Genomic DNA, 22,328 nt, shown 5'->3' with positions numbered 1-22,328 from the left:
GTATTAGGCCTTGGTGGAAGGTTCACAATAAATTGCTGCTTTGAAGAGCATTTCTTGTCAACTGATGTAACTTTGTAACGACATCGAATATCGCAAAATTTTTTAAGGTTTAAGAAGCGTTTAATGGGTCAACCCATGATAGAGTTATAATTCTATCATGGCTCAACCCCCTTAAAATCAGCTGTCAAAAATCATTAATCGAATTTCAAATACCAAAGCTACTATATTCAAATCTTATGTACATTTTTGAATTATCTTTTATCTTTCCCTTTACTATAAAATATCTTAAATGCTATATATTTATTTTGCGTTTCTTAGCTGACATTTTCCTGCTGCTGCTTCTTAGCCTTCAGTCTCTCTTGTGCCAGCCGCCTGTTCTCTGCAATCCTGGCCATCTGTTCGTTGGATAGTTTCTTGGCCGAGGGCGTTGGAGGCTGCGAAGGCGGCAGTGGCTGGCCATAATCGCTGATGTCCAAGGAGGACAACCGAGCTGAACCCAAGGGAGCTCCGTTTCGGTCAAAGGTGGGAGCAGCATTTCCAGCGGCGGAGTAAGGCGTGGACATGACAGCATTGCCGCGAGAGAAGGAGGGAGTGACCAAAGTGCTGTTAGTGCCACAGCTAGAGGCCGTGGACATGCTCCTCTGATGGGGAGTGCGCGGTGGAGCCAGCTTGGACATGGCTATCTGTTCGCCCAGCAGGGCATCAAACTCATCGAAGGGCTCGTCACCGGCACCGCCATTCAGCTGGTCGTCCTGGGCTTCCTCCATGGCCTCCGCCTCGTGGGCTCGCATATCCTCCAGATGACCCAAACGATAGCGCGTCATGTGCACTTGCAGCGGCTTCTTTTTGCCCAGGCGCTCTATGTTGTTCAGCACATCGTCAAAGGTGTAGGTGGGATACATCCGATGCCCCCAATGCTGTAGACGACGGAGGATCTCGTCCAGATCAGTTTTTTCATGTCCTCGACCCCTGAACTTGATGTCTTTATAGTACTCCTCAATGGTCTGAATGCCGCGGGGACCACGCAGTGTTTCCACGGTGAGACGGGGCCGAGGATTCCGAACCGCTCGCTTCTTAGGCTCCACTTTCTCGCCCTTCTCTTCTCCGTTCTCTTCAGCATTATCATTGTTGTCCTCGTCGTCGGCAAAGAGCTTCTCGCCCTCGCCATCGCTGGGAAGCTGATCCTGGTCCATTGGCAGGTTGTCGTTAAATAGGTCGTCCACACCATCATCGCCAAATAAGGATGCCATGGTTAACAACTGGAGCAACAGAAATCGTCACAAAAACCTCGAAAAACAGAGAAACTCTAGTAAAATTTTGCCGCCATTTTCTGCTTCTTTCCAATTGCCATTCACATGCATCGCAGGCATAAGTTAGGGCTGCCAACCGACGAGCGACTGGAAATGGCTTTGTTCTTGCACTTTCCGATTACATAACTAATTGCAGGCCATTTTTCAAGGCTTAATTGAATAATTAAAAGCATAATTCCATGTGTGTGAGGAAAAAAAAGTTAAAAAAGTTCGGCTGCCCGGCGTTTGCAATGGTGGCAAAAGACGGTAGTGATGGGAGCGTGAATCGTGATCGATTTTCCAGGCACGAAAGAACGCAAAGAATATTTCATATTCACCATTAATTCTATTAAATCCTAGTTTTAACGAGATGAGGGCAAAACACCAATTACAAAATCTTTCTGAAACTAATTTAATTTAAATATAAAATATTAACATTATTACTTTATAATAATTATGTATTTTAGGCAAGTCCCTGTTTAATTAAAATTAAATTGTTCAAAATACATTTAGAATAAACATTTAATATAAGAAAGTTAAAATTTGTTAGTACAGTTGCGCTGAATAATTTTATTTACTTAGTGCTCGTGAGTCGCGTGCCCAAGAAAATGTCACGACCCACTGCCATCTCTAGCACGAAATGCAACCCTGCTCATTGCTGGCCTGGCAACGCCACCAAAACGCCATACTTCCAAGAGCATTTTTCGGGCGAGTTTACAATTTGCGGATAATCGTGGAAAAAGCGTTGAAAGAACGTGCGAACGCGACCCCCAAAACGAACCATAAAGTCCGGTGGCTAAATATGGTCACAACGTGCAATAGTAGCGCCACGCACACACCGCCAAGGACCTAAATTCTGGCAAAAAACGATGCTTTTGCTGTGAGAGGGCGAGAAAGAAAAATTAAGTGTGGTGGGAATCGGGATTCTACTTCTACGCATTGTATCGCACCGTATCAGCTGCCGAAAGCAGAGCAAGCGCGTCAAGCGTGGTGGTGGTGGTGATAGCGGAGCGCCAAGAAAGGCGCAGCAAACAAAACAAAACAAACGGAACAAGGCGGCGAACTATGAGATCTCAGGTCTGACGGCAGCTCAACTCTACTCGCCATGGACAAGCGATTCAAGTGGCCGCTCAACCAGAAGGCCAACTACTCGGATCCGCCCTATCACCACAATTCGTCAAGGGGCTACCCCAAGCATCCACACCAGCACCAGCAGCACCCCCACCCGCACTCTCACTCACATCCCCATCCGCACGCTGGTCCTGTCTATGCGCCGCACAACAAGACCAACTCAAGGCAGCAGCATGGCTATAGCTACCAGAAGGAAACTAGTCGCTATTACAAGCCACCACCGCCGCCGCAGGAGCGGCAGGAGCGTGGCTACCAGAAGGAAACCAGTAGCTACTACAAGCCACCACCGCCACCGCTGCCCCAAGAGCGTGGCGGCGGGGCAATGGCACCGCCCTCGTCGGGCGGAGCACCTAGCTCCGATGTAGTTACGCTCATTGTGGAGAACAACAATCTGAAGCGAATGATTATGCTGCACCTGAACCTCATGCAGGAGCAGACGGACAGTTTGGATGCCAAGGACAAGGAGCTGGACGAGCAGAATACCAAGCTGAGCCAGGTTTTGGTGCAGAATCAGGACTTGAAGCTGGCCAACGCCAAGCTGGAGGCCACCATCGAGGAGCTGCGCAAGCAGCTGCGAAAAAGAAACAAGCGGACGAACGACGACGACGATGATGATCACTCTTTGCCCCCGTCCGCCGGCCCGCTTCTCTTGCATGCCGAAACGCAGACTGAGCTTGTGAAGCACGCCCCCCAGCACATGCAACCAATGGGGGAGCCGCATCCGCAGCATGAGCAGCTGTCGAGGATCAGAATGGAGGTGGAGCAGGAGCTAGAAGAAGAGGAGCCGCAGTTGCCGCATAAAGCGGGTCACAAGGTTGCCGGCACCACGAATCTTCCTCCAGCCAGTAAGCCCATGGAGAGCAAAGCCCGCGGCGAGTTCAATGGCAAGAAGGTGAGCACTATTTTCCTGCATCGCGTGAATCAAGACTCCAGCCTTACGTCCTCGAAATACCATGTCCACGAGGAAATGCCGAGTCAAGCTGAGGAGGAAAATCAGCAGCAAAAGCTGGAAGAGGAGGAGCAATTACAGCTGCAGGAGAAGTTGGAGGCGGAGCACTTGGAGCACCAGCTGAAGACGGAGCACTTTCGGTTTGAACTGTCGCTCCAAGAGCAAGATCAGAGTGTCGTCGAGGAAGTCGTTGAGGAGGAGATATTTCACGATGCTCTGGAACCCCACGAGGTGGAAGTAGAGGTGGAGGTGGCATCCGAAACCATTGTGGGAGCAGAGGAGGAGGTTCTCGGCGAGGAGAATGCACCCTGCGTGGACGCCAATGGCCATATGGAGGATCAGGAGGACTCTGATGAAGATAGCGAGGAGGAGGCGGACTCGAGTGAGGAAGGGAGCAGTAGTGACGAAGAGGATGACCAGGAAGAGGAGGACGAAGAGTTTGTGGATAGTCCACTGGTTAACAACGTAGAGGCACTCTCAGCCCCAGAAGAGGATCTCTGGCCGAATCAGGTGAGTTTTTCGTTGAGATTTATCCATGAAATGATAATTTCAAGACAATCTCTTGCAGTTACCTCCCATGACTCCCATGGACTTGAACATGGTTGAAGAGAAGCCCATGGCGCCATCCGCTCACTCTACACCGAATCATAGACAGAAGCCGCTGTTGCAGGAAGAAGAGGTTGACAGCGAACCGGAGCAAGTGCAGGCGGAAGAGGATAGTCTAAAGAGACCAGATTTGGAGTCAGAAGATAGAGTTGAGAACGATATGCAGCTGGAGCTGGACTCGGTAGAGCAGATGGAGGTGGAAACCGTGGAGAGCTTCACAGAGGAAATTGTCAGAACAGAGACGGCCACAATGGAGGTCGAAATTCACACGGAGGAGGTGGTGACGATCAGCAGGCATGCCAAGGAGCCGCAACAGCAGCCTAAGGCAGCCAAGGAGCTTAAGGATGAAGGGATTATGGAGGCGGAGCCACTCAAGGAGCTGGATGAAGCACTCAAAGAGCAAGAAGAAGCGGTCCAGGAGCTGCAAAAGCCATCCAAGGAAAGAAAGGCCTCCAAGGAGCTGCAGGAAGCTTTGGAAAGGGGTAATAAAAAAGTCCCAACGCAGCAGCGGGTAGGTGTCAAAGAGCAGGAAACACCAAAGGAGCTTCTAAAAGCCTCCAAGGAGCTGAGAGAAGCCTCCAAAGAACGTAAAACTTCCAAGGAGCAGTGGGAGGCAGCCAAGGAGCATCGCATAGAATCCAAGGATCAGCGAAAAGCATCCAAGGAACGGAAGGCAACCAAGGAGCAGCATCAGACAGTAGTCAAGGGACAAGAAGAAACATCCAAGGATCTTCAAAGGGCCAAGGAAGTGGCGCTCAAAGCTGTGGCGCTCAAGGCGGTGGCACCCAAGACTGTGTCGAATGCACTGCCTCCCGCCTCCGCATCCACCCTTCCCAAGGCCAACTCAGCGGCTATTGTGGCGTCTCCCAAGGTTACAGGGGCAGCTGTGAATGCATCATCTCCCGCTAAAAATTTGACAAACATGACGAACTTTTTATCCGCCAAAACGCAAACGGAGCCAGTAAAAAAGCATCGTCTGCAAGTCAAGATCCGGCAGCACGGCATGTTCATTGACAAGAAGATCAGTAGCAGCTCCTCCTCCTCCTCCTCCTCGCCGGCGAAACCGGCTCCCTCGATTATCACCGATCATCGAGAGGACCAGGATACGCTGGAACCGCAGGTGAAGATCAAGAAGCTGACATTGCTCAATGATAAACCCATATCCCGGGATCAGGATCAGGACACAGACCCCGACACTGAGGAGACAATTGAGCAGCGCGGAGAGCGATTGCGCCTCCGGCTGCTGGAGCATCTAAACAAAGAGCAGCGCCGCCAGAGTCAGAGCATGAAGCAGAAGCCGAGCAAGGAGAGCGTTGCGACAAATCTGATCTTTCCGCCCACGGCGCCACCCACAATCACCCCAGCGCCGACGCCCACGACAACACCATCGTCAACGCCGGCATCTACGCCCCAGCCCACGCCCACATCCTCATCCTCCCAGGAGCCTATCGCCAGCCCTTCGACCAAGTCGAAATCCAAGACAACAACTACAGCAGCAGCAGCAGCAGCTCCACTGACCCCGCAATCCATAAGCAGCGTGAGCAGCAGTAATTCCTCATCGGCACCAACCAGAAAGACCAACAACAACTGTGCCCCGCACACGTACAGCAAGGCCACGGCGAGATCGGGCAGATCCAAGTCACGTTTCCGTACCGCCACCTTTCCGTACACGACGCGCTCGTGGGAGGATCAGGAGTTCCACTGCGACAACGAGTTTTTCTTGGAGGAGGCCGACGAGCTGCTGGCGGACAATCCCAGCCTAGAGATACCCAAATGGCGGGATGTGCCCGTAACGCCCAGTTCCGATAAACGGAAGACGGAACCGCTGAGCGATGCGGACTTTGAGCGACGTCACAGCAAGTATGTGAAGGACGAGATCGATCGTAAGTGCCGGGATGCGCGCTACATGAAGGAGCAAGTGCGAATCGAGAGCCTGCGCATGCGACACAACCAGGACGAGGTATTGGTCTCGCTGGATCCGCTGCCCACGTCCACATTCTACCCGCTGCCCGAGGACATTGAGGGTATTCAGTTCGTCACCGAGGTACCGGTTCAGGCCTTTGGCGAGAATATGGTCAATATGGAGGCAAGGGACGACTTTAGCCTGCCCTGGATCGATGCTCGCCAAGCGTTAACCTCCATTGCCAAGTCGAAGGCGCAGGCAGTGCCGGTGGCGACGTTGGCCAGCAAAAAGCTACCCACCACGCCGGCCGAGGCCAGGCATCAGGAGAAGAACTCCTCGTACGTGTTCCTGAAGCGGCGCAAGCGTCCAAGGCGACATTAGCCACCGAATGGGTTCACCAAGGGGAGCGTCTACTTCTAAGGGAGCTGAGCTGGATTGCAGGAGGGAGGCCGACGTTGCTTTTTTTGTTTTAATTTTTTTCTTATGCGAGGTACTATGGCTTGCGAAATATTTAAGAGAGCAGAGAGTAAAGGCTACCAGCCATCCTAGGGATCAGTGTCAATCCAGGACAGGCGATGTCGTATATAAATATCGTCCCGAGCAGTTGTCCGTCGTTAATGCAATCCAATGAAGGTGCAATAGTGATGATAAGCATATTGTTTTCCTTTTTAAACTAGAAATTTTGTTTTTTAAAATCCCAGAGAAGTAGCTTTCCTTACTTCATTTGTTTATTTGTATACTTTTTCGAGTATTTATGACTCGGTTTAAGCTTAAAGTAAATGTAGATGTTTCAAATTCACAAAATAATTTGTATTATTTTCTTTTTGTAAAGTTTTATTTATTTGAAATGTACCTTATCCTTAAAGAACCTCCTATATACATCAATTTTAAAATGACAAAGCCTAGAATTATCTAAATATAACTTGAAGCAACTGTAGAAATATATCCATCGCCTGTCCTTAAATTGAGATTGATTTTTTAATCAGAGGGTACACTCTAAAGAGTGTTCCCTTCCAGCTTGTTTCTCCTTTCAAAAATCTAAACCAATCGCTAAGTTAGATCCTTTAATACAACATCTCAGCTTTATCTGCTTTATCAACTTTAAGCCCGCACTAAAGTGATAAACAAAACCCAGCCAGGATATGTAATAATGGGCTGTTCCTTTGGCCTAACAAAATGAAATTCGTAGACTTTTATTTTTAAATATTTTTTTTCCTAGCTTGTATTATCCATAAATCTTTTTTTTTTTTGTCTTTATTTATACTATGTTATTGTCGTTCGTGCCGAGACGTCCTAAGCCCCCCAGGCGACAGCGTGTGTGTTACTCTCAGGTATAAATCTCTGATGATATTTTTTCTTTTTTTTTTCTTAATTTTTTTAATGTGTAAAATTGTTTGTGCGAGTGAGTTGGGTTGTCTGATGTGGGCCTAGAGGCGTCGGGACTTTATAAATGTATATTTAACATATTGTTTTATTTTATTAACTTCTTTTAAACCCTGCTTCATTTTGTACCAAAAAAAAGGAAAGAAAGAAGCGAAGAGACAGTCGTAACAAGATTTGCAAAATTAATAAACTTGATTGTAAACACTGTTGGCACCTTATATTATATACACACATATTCTGTTTCGACCTCCTGCTCTGTCTTTGCCCTGATAAGGAGGAGCGCGCACCGCCTGCCAGCGAGTCCGAGAGTGGCGTGGCGCCTTCAATTGTACATTTCAGTAGGTGTTAAGTCTAGTCTTAAGTAGTAAGCGGATAGATCGAGAGTCCACGAAAACCCTACGATGATACTTTGTATATTTGGCCAGCAGGATGTGCGGACCCTTTTACACCCATTCAATGTAATTAGCGTTAATTAGTTCAATTTAATGGCAGCTTCTTTAGCTGAGAGTATCGAGATTTGAAATTAATTGCCACCACTTGTAGTAGAGCCCAAAAAATAAGAGATCACCTACCCCTAAAAATCTAAATCTAAGCAAAGAAAATGTACTACATACAATGTATTTGTATTTGTTTAACAAGTTTTATTGTAAATGATAAAGATAATAATAATATATTGGATAAAGTAATATTTAAAACAAATGCAATCAGTATTTGGATTTGTAACATTTTTTTTTGTTATTTTCTGTACAGGAATAGGGAAAAATATGATGATATATCTGACCTAAATATCTGGTTTAAAGTTAAAAAATTGATTTCGAAAAAATTTAATTTAATTTATTTGTCTTTTTATCGACCAAAAATATCGATTTCGAAAAAATATCCTACAAATCTTATTTAATTTGTCTTTCTTTATAGATTTTATTAGTCCGATATATAAAAAAAACAATATCTATCGCACCGTTATAGTGTCTCATTAAATTTCAATACAGTATCGAAATATCAAGCTGCATTCCCTAAACAGGAGATATGTGGAAATTCTATTTATAATTGACAATTGGTTCTAGAATCGATTCCCAAACGGGCCTCCTTCGATTTTCTATTACAGATTTCTACATTTTTAATTACGTATCGAATTTTTAGCTGCACAGACACATACAAGACTTTTACATCCTTAAAAAACAGACATTTTATAATACTTATTACTTTCCTAATGAATAATCACATTATAATTTGATTGCTTGTTTTACCAGAAAATCGAAACAGACCCTAATATTTGATTTTATTTATTACTCTGCGTCAAGTACTGGTGACCAGTGGTCGCCCACAGCTCATCCACATTCTCCAGGCTCTCGCGCCACAGCTTCTGAAGCAGCGTCCAACCCTGCTCCTGGGTAACCAGCAGGTAGTCGTTATTCGGATGCAGTGTGTGCGTGTAGAGGCCCATGACCAAGCTCTGGACCAGTCGGGCGGCGACACAGTATTTGAGGAGGCCCAGCTCGGTGTTTCCTAGAGGAATGCCACTGGTATAGCCGGCCAAGAAGACTCCGCCGCTGGCCAGATCCTTGGCCTGGAGGATCATGTAGGTGAGGGCGATGCCCACCTCGAAGAGCAGCGGAGATTTGCTTGTGTCCCCGAAATCAATCACTCCCTTGATGGTGTAGTCGCCGCCGCTCTGCTCCACCACTATGTTCTGTTCGTTGAAGTCGCCGTGGATGATCTGGTGCTCCAGAGTGGGCAGCACACTCAGAACTTTACCCTCGAAGGCATCGATTACCTCCTCGCAGATCAGGCGGCGCTCCTCGTCCTTCACCGCATACAGGAACTGCCTCAAGTCCGGCACACTCTGAAGCATCCACATTGTTTTGTGTGTTTCGTAGGCCTGGTGGGTGAAGTTCTTCAGGGACCGATCCAATCTGGCCAAGTACTCGCCACTGCGGTATAGCAAATGCTTTGTAACGGGCGCCTGGTGGAAGATCTCTCCCGGAATGAATTCCAGGAGTCGCACCACATTCGAGTTGCCATTGAGACGCTCCACCGAATAGTACTTGCCGCTGGCATTGGCTATCGGTCGGGGACACTTGACACTCTGTTTTGCTAATAAATAAAAAATATTAAGTGTAATTCGAAGGAATGCGAGGTTTATTTACCCAAACTTAGCAGCAACTGATTCTGAGCATCCACAAAGTCCTCTTTCTTGGAGTCTAGCGAGTTGAGAATTTTCAGAACGTAGCCATTTGGACAATGGGTGACAATTAGAGGGTTCTTGACGTTGCTATAAGAAATGTTTTATAATTTTAATTAGCTTAATTTTAATTTTAATCATTTTAATTTTTAACGGTTTGCTTAAAGAAAACTTTATAAAAATAACAACAAAATTTCTGAAAATGATATTTCAAAAATAAGTATAATATTAATAAGGTTTAATTTTAGAATAAATAATAAACAGTTAATTACTTAATTATTTAAAATTTCAAAACTTTGAAAAGTCAGTGTTGGTAAACATCACATATAAGAAGTTCTGTGTGAATGGCATTTTGAGTTTCTTGGGCGTTGCAATCTTTGGTCACACTTCGACTATTTTTGGCGCTAAAAGCCGCAATTTTATTGATTGTTTTTCTGTGTTTTCCTATATGTTTTGATTGTTGTTAATATTTCTGCACCATGGGCATTACGGGCCTGATACCCTTCGTGGGCAAGGCCTCGTCGCCCTTGCAACTGAAGAACATCCGCGGCAGCACGGTGGCCGTGGACACCTATTGCTGGCTGCACAAGGGAGTTTTTGGCTGCGCCGAGAAGTTGGCTCGCGGCGAGGACACTGATATATACGTTCAGTACTGCCTCAAATACGTCCAGATGCTGCTCTCGTACGACATCAAGCCAATTCTGGTCTTCGACGGACAGCATTTGCCCGCCAAGGCCCTGACCGAGAAGCGGCGTCGGGAGTCGAGGAAGCAGAGCAAGGAGCGGGCGGCGGAACTTCTGCGACTGGGACGCATCGAGGAGGCCCGCTCCCACATGCGTCGGTGCGTGGACGTCACCCATGACATGGCACTGAGGTTGATTCGCGAGTGCCGCAGCCGGAATGTGGACTGCATTGTGGCTCCCTACGAAGCGGATGCCCAGATGGCTTGGCTCAATAAGATGGATGTGGCCCAGTACATCATCACCGAAGACTCGGATCTGACGCTCTTCGGCGCCAAGAAGATTATCTTCAAGCTGGATCTAAATGGCACTGGTCTGCTGGTGGAGGCGGACAAGCTGCACCTGGCCATGGGGTGTCGGGAGGAGAAGTATCACTTTGACAAGTTCCGGCGCATGTGCATCTTGTCCGGCTGCGACTACCTCGACTCATTGCCCGGCATTGGACTGGCTAAGGCCTGCAAATTCATACTCAAAACGGAACAGGACGACATGCGGATAGCACTGAAGAAGATACCAAGTGACCTCAACATGCGCAATCTGGAGGTGAGTAAAAAGTGGCGATTGTAGTTCCGTTTCCGTAACCTAAGAGCGTCCTTGTTTCTGCCAGGTGGACGACGACTACATTGAGAACTTCCTGAAGGCGGAGGCCACCTTTAAGCACATGTACATTTACAATCCTCTGGAGCGTCGCATGGAGCGACTTTGTCCACTGGAGGATTACGCCACCGATGAGCGCTATTGCAGCAATGCTGGTACCTTGCTGACGGATAGCGATCAGGCCCTGCACTTGGCTCTGGGCAATCTGAATCCCTTCTCGCTGAAGCGACTAGACAGCTGGACACCAGAGAAGGCAGCATCGGCGCCTTCGCCAAAGAATGTAAAGCAGGCCAAACACAAGAGCATTTGGGAGGGGAACTTCCAAAAGGACGAGTATCACCCAGCAGAAAAGAAGAAGGAGCAAGCTACCTGCGCCTTGTTCTTTAAAAAAGTGGACTTTGTGAGCAAGACCGTGGACGAGGAGATCGAGACGAATCAGCGTTTGGAGGAGGCGAAGAAAACGGAGGCTCAGGTATTTACCATGTATAGTTTTAAGGCAAAGCGAAGGCGGAGTCCCAGCAGGGAGGAATCTCTGGACAGAGAGGCAACACCGCCACCTTCTCCGATCCAGACACGAAGCCGACACAATCCCTTTGCCAAAGAGCGCTCTGCCCAAGATCCCCTCCAGCGATCGCCGGTGGTGTGCGAGAATGCCTCTCTGCTCCGTCTGCTCAGTCCCAAGAAGGCGAGTTCCTTGAGCGACGTAGCGGATGAGAAGCGAGTAAACTCCCTTAAAAGAAGTATTTTTGCCAAAGAGTCCGTTGAGGTGCGAAGTCGTTTCTTTGCCTCACAAGCTGAGCAACAGACCAGGCTGCCAAAGGAGCCACCAAGCCAACTGAAACAGGATAAAGACGAAGAGCAGAAACTCAGCTCAAGTTCTAACCATAAAAAGTTAAGACTTTCAAGGGAAAAAACTCAGGAGCGACAATCTTCCAAATCACCAGAGAGTGAGACAAAGACAGAAACTAAAGTCCAAGACAAGCCTGCCACGGAAGAGCCTGCCAATTTTCTGATAGAAACACCTAAAGGGAAAACTAGTACAAAAATAAGCCTGAAACCCCTCGATCTACTGGTAGAACCCACCGATTCGGACAGCAATAACAACGAGGCTATCATTCTGCTCTCCGATGACAGCTGCAGTTCCGAGTTAAACCCATCCAGCAGCCAGGAGACAGCCTCCTCTACCTCATCCTCTATGATTCTGGCACGCCAGAATTCCCTGCCAAGACGAAGACTGGGCCTCAGCAAGCCCTCATTGAAGGGAGGAACACCCAAGACCAAGACGAACGGCAAGCTGGGCGCCGTGAGCAATAATCAAACTAAGCTCAGCATGTTTGGCTTCCAGAAGAGACCTGTGCTCAAATAACTCGCCATTTTTAGACATTGTAACCGTAGATTAATCTAATTTATTAAAGTGAAGAAAAGAACTGAACTAAACTGATTGTATATCTGACTGCCATGAATCCATCAAGATAGCAATTGTGATGCTGGCAAGGTGACTACAGCCAGTTGCGTCACACTCAGCTGCTGCGACTAACAACTTTAATTAAACGGCTATAAATAGAGGCTGTGTGTGTGTGTGTGTGAGAGTATAACCCCACCCACCCATCGCATTTCTCCAGCCTCCGCGGGAGGCCTTTATCATTTGTTTTCGTGTTGCACAGCCATAATTGCGGTCAGAATAACAGAGAAGGGAGTTTAAGAATTTAAATAAATAAAATAATATGGTTAAGATAAAAAACAAATTGAATTTCTAAAAGGTAAACAACTTCAGTATAGATTTGCATGTTAAATACTTTATCACGATCTCAAATCATATCGAAGAAATAATAAAGTTCAAAGCTTAAAATTTGAAATATTTATAAAAATACGTATTTAACGTTAAAATATTAACTTAACCTTCCCTCCAAGCTATTATTCTGACCACAACTGTATGGTATATTTTATACTGTGACTCCAGATAAAGCTCCGGATGTGCTGCTGGGACAGAATAATGGTGTCAACTCAGTACTCCAATTGCTCGCTTACCTATCCTCCTTGACAAAGAAGTTGCGATCGTCGTAGGCGATGATTTCCTTGACCTCGCTTATCGTAATCCCGTAGAGGCGTCGCAGCAAACTCTCCACATCGTCGGGCTCCACTTTCGGCTTCACGTCAGATCCTGGCTGGAGAAGATCACTGCTGCTGTTTGGCGCTGCCTCTGCTGGTGGCTGCTTCTCCGAACTCGTCCCATTACCATTCGAGGATGGCTGCGTATTCTCCTTGTTCAACTTTGCGGCAGCATCGTAGTCATGATTCAGGGTATATGACTTTTTGGACATATTCGTCAGCTCCACATTGTTCCACTGCTCCATTTTTGGTCAAGGGGCTCGGGCTCGATCTCGGGTTATCTTACTGGAGACGCAAATCAAAAATAAAAACAAAGGCCAGAGACCCGAATGTAAACAAATGCCAATTAGAAGGAGAATTGAAGGCGAGGCGAGGTGTAAAATGTTTTCGGTTGCGCGTTCTCCAGTGGAATGAATTGTGTTTCACAGTTTCGGTTTTGAGTCTCAATTGAAACGAGTTCGTCGACGTCTTCTTCATATCTTATTCGCCAATGTGTGAGTGTGTCTGTACAATGAGTGTACAGTAAAGTGTGTGTAATTCAGAACGTTTAAGCTTTATTTTAAGCTTTGTAAATTGGGTTTAAAAAAAAAGTAGTTTGGATTTAGTGGAATTTTTTTTTAGATTAAATTGAAAAATATTCTTAGAAGCAATTTATACTTTATCTAAAACAAACAACAAACAAAACCTACACATTCCCAGCTCAAGGTTCGAGAATCATTGGGCTTTAGTAATATTTTACAAATTAAAACCTTATTAGTCGGTTCCCTTACGGAAGCTCCACTGTATCTGTTTTTTTTTTATTCACCTGTCCCGTGAGTTTAATTATGTGGGGGTGAGTGTGTGAGCCTCTGTCGCCACTTGCAGCAGCGTTAATTTGGATATTTGCTCAACTTCTTAAAGCCAGAGCCTCTGTTTGCATTTTGATTGTGATTTCAAAGCAGTGTGTTGCACTGCCCGACTTGTCTGTCTTTTCTTATTTACTTTTTTGTTATTTCTTTGCCTTGCCTTATCGGGGCAGCAAAGCAGCGGAGCCGCAGCAGTGATTGCCCAACCGTTGCAAAGCAAACTCTGTCAGTCGTGATCGGTTTTTATTAACGCTCCACATCAATTATAAAGAATCTCAATAAATCGAGCTCCGATTCGGCTGGATTACTAAAACTAATATGGGGAAAGCAGGGTCTCCACGCTGGGAAAAGCAAATAAATTTAAGCACAAATCAATACAACTGTCAATGGAAAGATTATAGAAAATAAATAACATGAACTATAAGTGGGCTGGTATTTCTAACAGTCTTTTTATGAGATTTGTGTCAAAGTTCTCCTGGCAAAAGATTAGATCTGATCTATTTTTTACCTATAATAAAAATTAAAAATTTGTGTAATTTTTTTAAGATTATTTATTATTTTTATTTAAATATTTAAAGCAGTTTTTGTGGACACAAAAAATACTGATATAAGCTTTAAATTTTCACGAAATCCTTTTACCAAAGAAATTAACGTTTTTTTTAAGCTGGAAGAAGATCGATCAAAGCTCGAATACTCGAAAATTCTCAGAATACTCGAAATCAAAAGCCAATTGTTGCCGTTTTTGTGACCTTGACTCAATTGCAGTTTATTGCTCATACGCAGCGTTGTACGTAATAACTACGATTTTCCATTTGCTGGGCTCACACACACACACACACAGTGGCACAACTATCACTCACACACGTACGTTAGCGGTAATTAAGATCCAAATATACAATATTATTGTTATGAATATGAAATACGCAAATATGCACAGCTGACTTCTAATCAGACTTATAAACAAATGTGCCGCAAAATAATACACACACGCACGCACACCAATTACATATGTATTTATATATATATATATATATATATATATAACCGCGTTTTTATTTTCCTTTGCACAACAAATAAACAACGCACTTGTGCCCAACTGGACTTGTCAAGCCGAAATGAAATGCGGTCGAGTCCGCTTACCTGAGCAACTGACACTGACCGTACACGTGCTCTTTAGCTGCTGCTTTATCTCACCTGTGTGCCGTTGATTGCGTAAACGTTGTAACTAAGTTTGATGGGAAAAATTGTTAAAAACTCGGGACAATAATAAAAGTAAAACGAACACATTCAAAAATTTAAAGAAATGTGCTGGCTCGTTGACGTGTGAATGGCGATTGTTTTTTATTTTTGCTTTCAGCCAGCAGCTGTTTTGTTATCGACACTTTTAGATAAAGTATTTCCAATACTTTGTGGCGGAAGTTTTTAAACTGGATTTTTTTCGTCGCTGAACAGATTGATAGGTTCATTTAAAACTAAAGACAAGTCTTCTTGGACAGCTCGATAAGTCTTAATAAAATAGAATAAATAAATTTTAAAAAATAACAGTAAAAACTAGCATTAATTAACATTTTTACACATAAACAAGCTCTATTAGACTTATTATTTTTCACTCAGCTGGAAAACTTGCAAAAAAATCAAAATAAATATAATATTAACAACTTACTATAATAAAGATAAAAAAAATGGTATCCGCCTTATAATAGAAATTCGAGGGCTTCTTCGATATTTTAACAAATTATTTTTCACTCATTAAAAACTATACATGTGTTTAAAAATAAAGAAAATAAAAGATATAAAAAAAATAATAATAATAATAAAATAGAGATCTGAGAGGTTGTCCCTCTAAAAGTATGTTTAAAGCTTGTAACAATGCCAAGGACTTACTGTACTGATCAAACTTTTTAAAATAAAAATAAAAATACTTTTAACTGGCTCCATTTGAAACTATAGACGCGTTGTTCGTTTTTAAATACATCGCTTTTTTCCCCCATCAGCGATTAGCATGAACCTCTGCTGCAACGATTCTCTTGGACAGCTCTCGGGCGTTTTATAAAAAATAAACAAAAATAAATAAAAAAAAGACCCAATAAAAAAATACCTATATGTATATAAAAACAAATATAAAACACAATTTCTTCTACTTAAGAAATAGAAATTCGAGGTCTTCTTCGCAGCGATTAGCATGCACCTCTGCTGCAACGATTCTCTTGGACAGCTCTCGGATGTTTTATAAGTAATAAAAACAAATAAAAATAAAAAAAAACGAATAAAAAATACATCTATGTATATAAAAACATATATTAAATATTAAAAACAATTTCCACACGCCTTATTATTTCTATTTAAGAAATAGAAATTCGAGGGCTTCTTCGGTATCTTAACAAAATAATTTTTCATTCATTAAAAAAAGAAAACATGTATTAAAAATAAATAAAAGAAAACAAATTAATATATTAAAAGGAGGAAAAACAAAGAAAATTAATAAATATCTGAGAATTTGTCCATCTAGGAAAATGTCCCAGAAAAAAAGAGTCCCGAGAAGTGCCGCAGGACGTGACCAAAGTCCAATGCAGTTTAAAGAAAACGATTCAGCAAATAAAAATTTAAAAAAAAACTAGAGTTTGTCTGCCCCCCTGAGGCGAGCCGACGAAATGAAATGTTGGGAGCTCTTGCCTGGCAAGGTAAATTTTTTTGGCCTACTACGACTAATACGATAGATATTGTTATCGATCAAAAATACATTTAAAATAATTTTGATATAATTTTAATTAATACATTTTCTTCCTTAAAAACTTGGCTAAAATAAAGGACATCCTATTATTTACCGCCAACATTCAAATTGTCTTTGTTTGGAACAGCTGTTTCTGATTCCGCTAGTGGTGATAGTAAAGCACGATATTCGAAAAAGGAAAATCTGGTTTCTTAATTAACTATTTTTGTATTAATCGATAAATATATAACGTGTTGCCGACATGTTTTTTACCCTTCTCGTTAATTTTATAATTGTTTTTCGTACTTTTTTTTTAGTTACAGGGTTACTTTTGTTCCGATTTTCTTGTATCAAACACTGTAGGCGATCTGGCAACGCCGTCTTTGGGCACAACATTTTAAAATTAAACGATTCTGAAAGCGTGGAAAAATATTTCCAAGCTTCTTGGACATTTTGATTTCCAAAATGTTGTGCATCGTTCTTAAAAATGGTAAAATGTTTACAAAATTGTTAACTGCAAACGTTGTTTTGGTGTGCCCAAAAATCTCTCCACTTTCGGAGACCGCCTACCGTGAACTATCGATACAGCTCGACACACCACTAGAAAAGAGAAAAATTGTAATTGTTTTTAAGCGAGTAAACCGAGAGAGAATCATATAATAGTGGAGATCAAAGCAGGCCAATCGCGTTGTGCCCATATGCGTGAAAAACTAGAAGGCTGCAACGGGAGCGAGTCCAAATGTCAAAAAACCCGAGTAAATCGAAGCGGTGCCACAAAAGTGAATAAATTGGGTGCGAATCGTTTTGGCACGAATAATGTCTGCATCGGTGGTATGCGTTCTGAGCTCGGACTCGGAGGAAGAGGTAAATTTCCCAGCGGGCCGGACGCTGTGTGTGTGAAAAAGTACAGTTGGATTTTAAATAGGCTTGCTGGCCGAGTGTGTGTGCGTTCACGTAGTGTGTGGAATTAATTTTTTTCGCGCTGCTTTTGTTGAGAGCGAGACACGACATGCACACCCACCCACACATATGCAGGTGTCGAGCAGTGCTGCCGGACGGTCCGAATGGAGACTTTGGGAGTCTTGCACCTGCATTGGCTTATCGTGAGCACTAATTACATTTAGCCCAGACGTACCAGCTTGTGGGGGTTTGGCGCTCATTCGCTGCTCTCCTCTCTCAGAGTTTGTGCTTGAGACGCAATTTGTCAGTGCTATTTCGGCCGAAATCAAAACAATTCTCCAAGCGCGCGCTCCCAAGTCTCCAAAAACCCCTCACACACACACACACACGCGCATACAGCGGGCCTCGGCGGTTTTGTTTGTTGATATTTTCATTCAAATTTAAAATGCACAGGGGCCAACAGGTCGCCACAAATGTGAACTAGTCATTTTGGGATAATGTGGCTTGCAATATTTTAATATTTTAAATGATTCAATATACATTCTAATATTTATTCAATATTAATATATTAACACTTTCCGAAGTCCCCACCCGGAGCAAAGCGTCGCCGTCTGGAGGATCCTCTGCGAGCTGTGGCATCCGTCAGACAAAGTTTGCCAGCCAAGCTTGTCAACATACCAAAAGCCTCACTGGGAGCCGGCGCAGTGACTTCTTACTTGCCACCACTTACCTGCGTTCCAACCGATCCCCTGCAATCCATGCACATCCCTAGTGGCATAACAGTAACCAAGCATCAAAAGAACAACACGACAACTAATGGAAATATCACCATTACTTTCACCGAGAACAATAACAACAACAACAACACGCACAGCTTTAACAACAATGTGAAGGCGAAGCAGATGAAGATGGGCGCTGCCCAGAAAGTGGCATGGTCGATGAGTAACAAGGCGCCTAGTCCAAATGCCCTGATAGCCACCGTGCCCAGTCACCAGGTGAAGGTTACACCCAATCCACAATACCGTGTAACACCCATTGGCAAAGTCACCAACCCACCGCCTTCGGTATTGGTGCCAAAAGCTATGCCAGCGAAGACTCAGCCGCCGGTTGGGTTAGGTCAGCAGCAACCAAATCAACAGCAGCAGAAGCCGATTATGCCTAGTTCAGGGAAAGCAAAAGCGCCAATGGGTATGCTGCAGCAGATACAGCATCACCAAAAGGTGCTCGCCGGGCAACTACAACCACAACAACAGCAGCAGAAGGGACTCGTGGCGCAAGTGCAGCAAAAGGCCTCTGTGGGTCAACAGCAGCAACAGAAAACGTTGGGAGTACAACTTCAACAGCAAAAGCCTGTGCAACTGGCACAACAACAGAAAACGGGAGTAGGAGCACAATATCAGCAGCAACCAAAGTCAATTATGGGTCAACAGCAACAGAAAACCATCCAGGTGCAAGTTAATCAGCAACAGCCAGCACCGAAAGTCTCACAGGTACAAATCCAGCAGCAGAAGCAGCCAACATCAAAGGCGCGAGGGCAACAGCAAAACCAGCAAGTGCCGAAGGCGATCCAAGTCGCACCGAAGCCCTCAGTCGTACAACCAAATAGATTGTCTTTGGAGCAACTGCAACAACAACAGCAATATAGAGCATACTTGGGACAACTCCAACAGCAGCAGCAGAGAGCGCCGATTGTTCAAGTACAACCACAGCAGCAGCAGCAGTTGCCACAAAATTTAATTGTAGGACAAGTACAGGGCCAACCGTTGGTTCCATTGGCGCAGCAGCATAAGAAGCTTCAACAGAAACCATTGCCGGCAGCTTCCAATCAACAGAAGACACAAATGGTCCAGCAATTACAAAGAGCGTTGATGGATCCACAGAATTCAAACAAGCCGCAGTCGCCTTTCCTTCCAAATGCCTCGCTGCCCATTGTCAACCAAATTACACACAAATCAATGACGATACAGAAACTCCCCATGGTGCAACCCACGACGACACCCAAGGTGACGTCCAAGGCTCCTCCTAAACAGATAATCCACCAACAGACGCCCCCGCCCGCTCATTTGGTCCAAAAAGTGACCCCACCGCCACCTGGAATGCTTCCAACTTCTGCCGCCTTTCCACAGAAGATCAATCCGCCGATTGTGCGACCCACGACGGTGGCCAAGATCACACCTGTGCCGCCCAACACTAGAGCAGCTAACATCCAAATAAGGCCACAAGCGTCGGGAAGTATCACCGCCTCACCAACAGGCTTGAGTGCCGCCCGCACTTTGCCTTTCAGGAGCACGAATCATAAGCCGGTAACACCTCCGCTGGCCTCTACACATCTGCAGGGATTCACAACGAGCGCTGCGCCACCGCAGCGACTGCTGGCAACACCTCCGCACTGTGCGGCCGCCTTAAATGAACCGTTGCTCCTCAACTTGCCACCCACTACTAGCATTACGCCCCAACTTACGCCGACGACTACACCACCTCCGGCGGCAATTTCGGCTGCAGTGCAGCATCAGCAGCTGGCCAAGGCGGCGGCCTTCAAGTTAAACTCCCTGCCCGGGGCCAGCATTTCGCCAGTGACGAGGCCTGGCGGTACTAAGCGTATTCAGCCCATAACCGTTCTCAAGAAATCCGACGACGAGTGGCAAAGGCATATGTTTGAGCAGCAGAAGCTGGAGCAAAGGCAGCGAGAACAGTTGGAGGCTAAAACCACGCCCACAATAGTCTTGGTGGAGTCGCCTCCAACGACGCCGCCCACAGAGAAAGTAGACACTGAGAGTAAGACTGGAAGTACCGAAGAAAAGCAGCAGCCGAACAAGACAATTCCCGGGGATAAAAAACGGAAAACTCCACCCAAATCAATATCCGTTGACCCAGTAATTGTGGACTTGGTTGATCTTCCAGATTCCCCGCCCGATAAGCGAAAGTCACTTGCAAAGGTAGCACCGAAAGAAAAGTCTAAGGAAGCATCGCAACCGGCTAGAGCGCCTTTCACGGCGGAGTACTCGGCTCTAATAAAGCTCTGCCTCGAAGTGGAGAAGACGTCGGAGATGCAGCGCTTGCTCCAAAGCAAGCTAACAAAGCACTACTACAGTGTCCACGAAAGCTTTGTGATGTCGCGTGGCTTCCGCAAGACGGTTCAAATGGCCATCATGCGTATCAAGAATGAGCCGGAAATCATGTACGTACACCTTAAGAACGTGATGGATGAGCTGAAAGCCCGACAGGTGGCGAGAATTAGAGAGAGGCCGCCATCTTCAGCAAGGAATTCCCCTACACCGAGATCGTCTACACCCAAGGAACGGAATATACAGGATGAGCAGCGGGTTCAGACCCCAGTGAGGGCGGAAGAGCAGGAAGCTGAAGAGGAAGTGGAGGAACTTGAATCGGAACCCGATTCCCCCACTGTTGACAAGCGACTAGCTGAGCGCATCCGAAAGCTCAATCATGCCCTGGCCACAATCAAGAAGCGGATCGAAATGCTGGAGGAGGCGGATGTAGACTGGAACGACGATGACTCCAGTTATCTGCAGGTGGAGCGTTACAAGAAGCGCGCTTGCCAAATATATGAGAAAATCTGTGATTTAACCGGCGAGAGCAAGAGCGCTCGCCGTCAGCTGAAGCAAGCCATAATATTTAAGGATTCTGCCTATCCGGACTTCAATCGCACACTGTCGGCCTTTGTGAACCGGATGCAGGAGTTCCCCGACTACCATGATGTGCTCCAGCTGCTGGAGCACTGCAACAAGGAAAAGGAGCTGGGGCTGGCCAACTTTGAGATGAAAAGGATAGGTATGCATACATAAGCTTCAAACGATTAAATATAATTTCACATAATTGAATGCCTTTCAGCTCACGACGCCTTCGACAAGGTGGGGCAATTGCTGCAGGCCCGACGAAAGACTGATCTTTACGAGACCGTTACACACTTCACCTCGAATATCAAGGATCCTGCTGCCAGCGATCCGGAGCTGATGGCCAAGCTGCAGGAGAACAACAAAAAGGCAACCAAAATAAGTGATGTCTTGGAAAAGTGAGCACAAATTGAGAGTGTCAGCACTATGTTAACGTTTCGCTCATTCGCAATGTTTGGAATTTAATTGTTGACAACAGAAGCCTGTTGCTTTTTTGCTGAACTATGTTCGTTCCCAATTAGCCCAGAGCTTAGAAGCGGGCATAGTGCTGATAATTCAATAATCGTTTCATAACTAATATTTGGGTTTCTTCTTAGATTCGCTCGTGAGCAGGATCTCAATACGGAGGAGCGTCAGGCACGCCTCAAGCAGAAGCAGGAAAAGGCCGCCGAAGAAGCTGCCAAGTTGGCCGCATTGGCAGAGGATGATGACAAACCCTGTACCAGTGCTCAGGCAGCGGCAAAGGCGGCAGCCGTCGCAGCCCTAATGAACGGATCAGCGAAAGGACATCAAAAGGAAGCTGGCTCCTCCAAGGACAATGATGACAACCCAGAGGAATCGGAGGATGAGACGGAGACGGAGGATGAAGAGGATGATGTGGACGCCTTTGTGGACAACTTCAAGGTCAATGGCGAGGTAAGCGATGTCGACTCCGAAGCTGAGGTGGAGGTAGTACCACCAGCGCCCGCCAATGAGGATGTGATAGATGTAACGAGAACCGAGACTGCGGCGGAGAAAGATGTCGAGGAACCGCCTAACGGCAAGCTGAAGATCATTTCTGTCTCTAGTCTAAACGCCAACTTCGTCCATGAGCAGAATCCTAGCTCCAAGCCGAGTGAAAAGCCTGTCATTGAAGCGGAGATTATTATTTCGGATGAGGAGCTATGAGAGGAGACGCCTCCACCTCCTCTTCCTCCCTCGCCTAGCCACACAGTACTTTAGTTTATTTATTAATTAATTTGTAAAATTATGCGTTACTAAGTGTGTATACTTTATAATTGTTTTTATGAAAACTCGGTATTGTAGGACGAAATGACTTGACTGAGCAAGAATCGCATGCAAAAGAGTAATCT

General features: G+C 45.3%; 5 protein-coding genes across 5 annotated transcripts; 3 read left to right on the top strand and 2 right to left on the bottom strand.

The window, feature by feature from the left end:
- Positions 1-98: 98 nt before the first annotated feature.
- On the bottom strand, positions 99-1,511 carry LOC108082811 (protein TIPIN homolog). The gene has a single exon (XM_017178370.3). The coding sequence runs from the start codon at positions 1,248-1,250 to the stop codon at positions 315-317; it is 936 nt and encodes a 311-aa protein (XP_017033859.1). The 5' UTR covers positions 1,251-1,511; the 3' UTR covers positions 99-314.
- Positions 1,512-1,965: 454 nt separating this feature from the next.
- msl-1 (male-specific lethal 1) lies at positions 1,966-7,465 on the top strand. Its single transcript, XM_017178321.2, has 2 exons — positions 1,966-3,879; positions 3,938-7,465. Exons 1-2 carry the CDS (start codon positions 2,395-2,397, stop codon positions 6,257-6,259), a joined length of 3,807 nt encoding a protein of 1,268 aa, XP_017033810.1. The 5' UTR covers positions 1,966-2,394; the 3' UTR covers positions 6,260-7,465.
- A 416-nt stretch (positions 7,466-7,881) lies between these two features.
- Positions 7,882-15,077, bottom strand: LOC108082785 (hydroxylysine kinase). The gene is made up of 4 exons (XM_017178323.3): positions 14,929-15,077; positions 12,809-13,174; positions 9,409-9,533; positions 7,882-9,355 (listed from the first exon to the last, which is right to left on the bottom strand). The coding sequence occupies exons 2-4, from the start codon at positions 13,132-13,134 to the stop codon at positions 8,541-8,543; spliced, it is 1,266 nt and encodes a 421-aa protein (XP_017033812.1). The 5' UTR covers positions 13,135-13,174; positions 14,929-15,077; the 3' UTR covers positions 7,882-8,540.
- On the top strand, positions 9,836-12,214 carry tos (Exonuclease tos). Its single transcript, XM_017178322.3, has 2 exons — positions 9,836-10,726; positions 10,791-12,214. The coding sequence occupies exons 1-2, from the start codon at positions 9,923-9,925 to the stop codon at positions 12,144-12,146; spliced, it is 2,160 nt and encodes a 719-aa protein (XP_017033811.1). The 5' UTR covers positions 9,836-9,922; the 3' UTR covers positions 12,147-12,214.
- A 1,996-nt stretch (positions 15,078-17,073) lies between the features above and the next one.
- On the top strand, positions 17,074-22,260 carry Daxx (Daxx-like protein). Its single transcript, XM_017178305.3, has 4 exons — positions 17,074-17,308; positions 17,929-21,133; positions 21,194-21,374; positions 21,573-22,260. Exons 1-4 carry the CDS (start codon positions 17,261-17,263, stop codon positions 22,141-22,143), a joined length of 4,005 nt encoding a protein of 1,334 aa, XP_017033794.1. The 5' UTR covers positions 17,074-17,260; the 3' UTR covers positions 22,144-22,260.
- The last annotated feature ends 68 nt before the right edge of the window (positions 22,261-22,328 follow it).

Source organism: Drosophila kikkawai, chromosome 2L (genome assembly GCF_030179895.1).
Source record: "Drosophila kikkawai strain 14028-0561.14 chromosome 2L, DkikHiC1v2, whole genome shotgun sequence".
NCBI classification, from domain to species: Eukaryota; Metazoa; Arthropoda; class Insecta; order Diptera; family Drosophilidae; genus Drosophila; species Drosophila kikkawai.
The sequence above is the reverse complement of the archived record's forward strand: the minus strand, read 5'-3'. Positions and strand labels throughout refer to the sequence as shown.

Bases quoted from the DNA above. Each gene is read 5' to 3' on its own strand.
- LOC108082811 (XM_017178370.3), bottom strand. From the start codon at position 1,250: ATGGCATCCTTATTTGGCGATGATGGTGTGGACGACCTATTTAACGAC.
- msl-1 (XM_017178321.2), top strand. From the start codon at position 2,395: ATGGACAAGCGATTCAAGTGGCCGCTCAACCAGAAGGCCAACTACTCG. The intron at 3,880-3,937 runs GTGAGTTTTTCG...AATCTCTTGCAG, and splicing joins AGGATCTCTGGCCGAATCAG to TTACCTCCCATGACTCCCAT.
- tos (XM_017178322.3), top strand. From the start codon at position 9,923: ATGGGCATTACGGGCCTGATACCCTTCGTGGGCAAGGCCTCGTCGCCC. The intron at 10,727-10,790 runs GTGAGTAAAAAG...TGTTTCTGCCAG, and splicing joins TCAACATGCGCAATCTGGAG to GTGGACGACGACTACATTGA.
- LOC108082785 (XM_017178323.3), bottom strand. From the start codon at position 13,134: ATGGAGCAGTGGAACAATGTGGAGCTGACGAATATGTCCAAAAAGTCA. The intron at 9,534-12,808 runs GTAAGCGAGCAA...CATTTCTTATAG, and splicing joins TTCTTTGTCAAGGAGGATAG to CAACGTCAAGAACCCTCTAA. The intron at 9,356-9,408 runs GTAAATAAACCT...TTTATTTATTAG, and splicing joins TCAGTTGCTGCTAAGTTTGG to CAAAACAGAGTGTCAAGTGT.
- Daxx (XM_017178305.3), top strand. From the start codon at position 17,261: ATGTCTGCATCGGTGGTATGCGTTCTGAGCTCGGACTCGGAGGAAGAG. The intron at 17,309-17,928 runs GTAAATTTCCCA...CACTTTCCGAAG, and splicing joins GCTCGGACTCGGAGGAAGAG to TCCCCACCCGGAGCAAAGCG. The intron at 21,375-21,572 runs GTGAGCACAAAT...GTTTCTTCTTAG, and splicing joins ATAAGTGATGTCTTGGAAAA to ATTCGCTCGTGAGCAGGATC.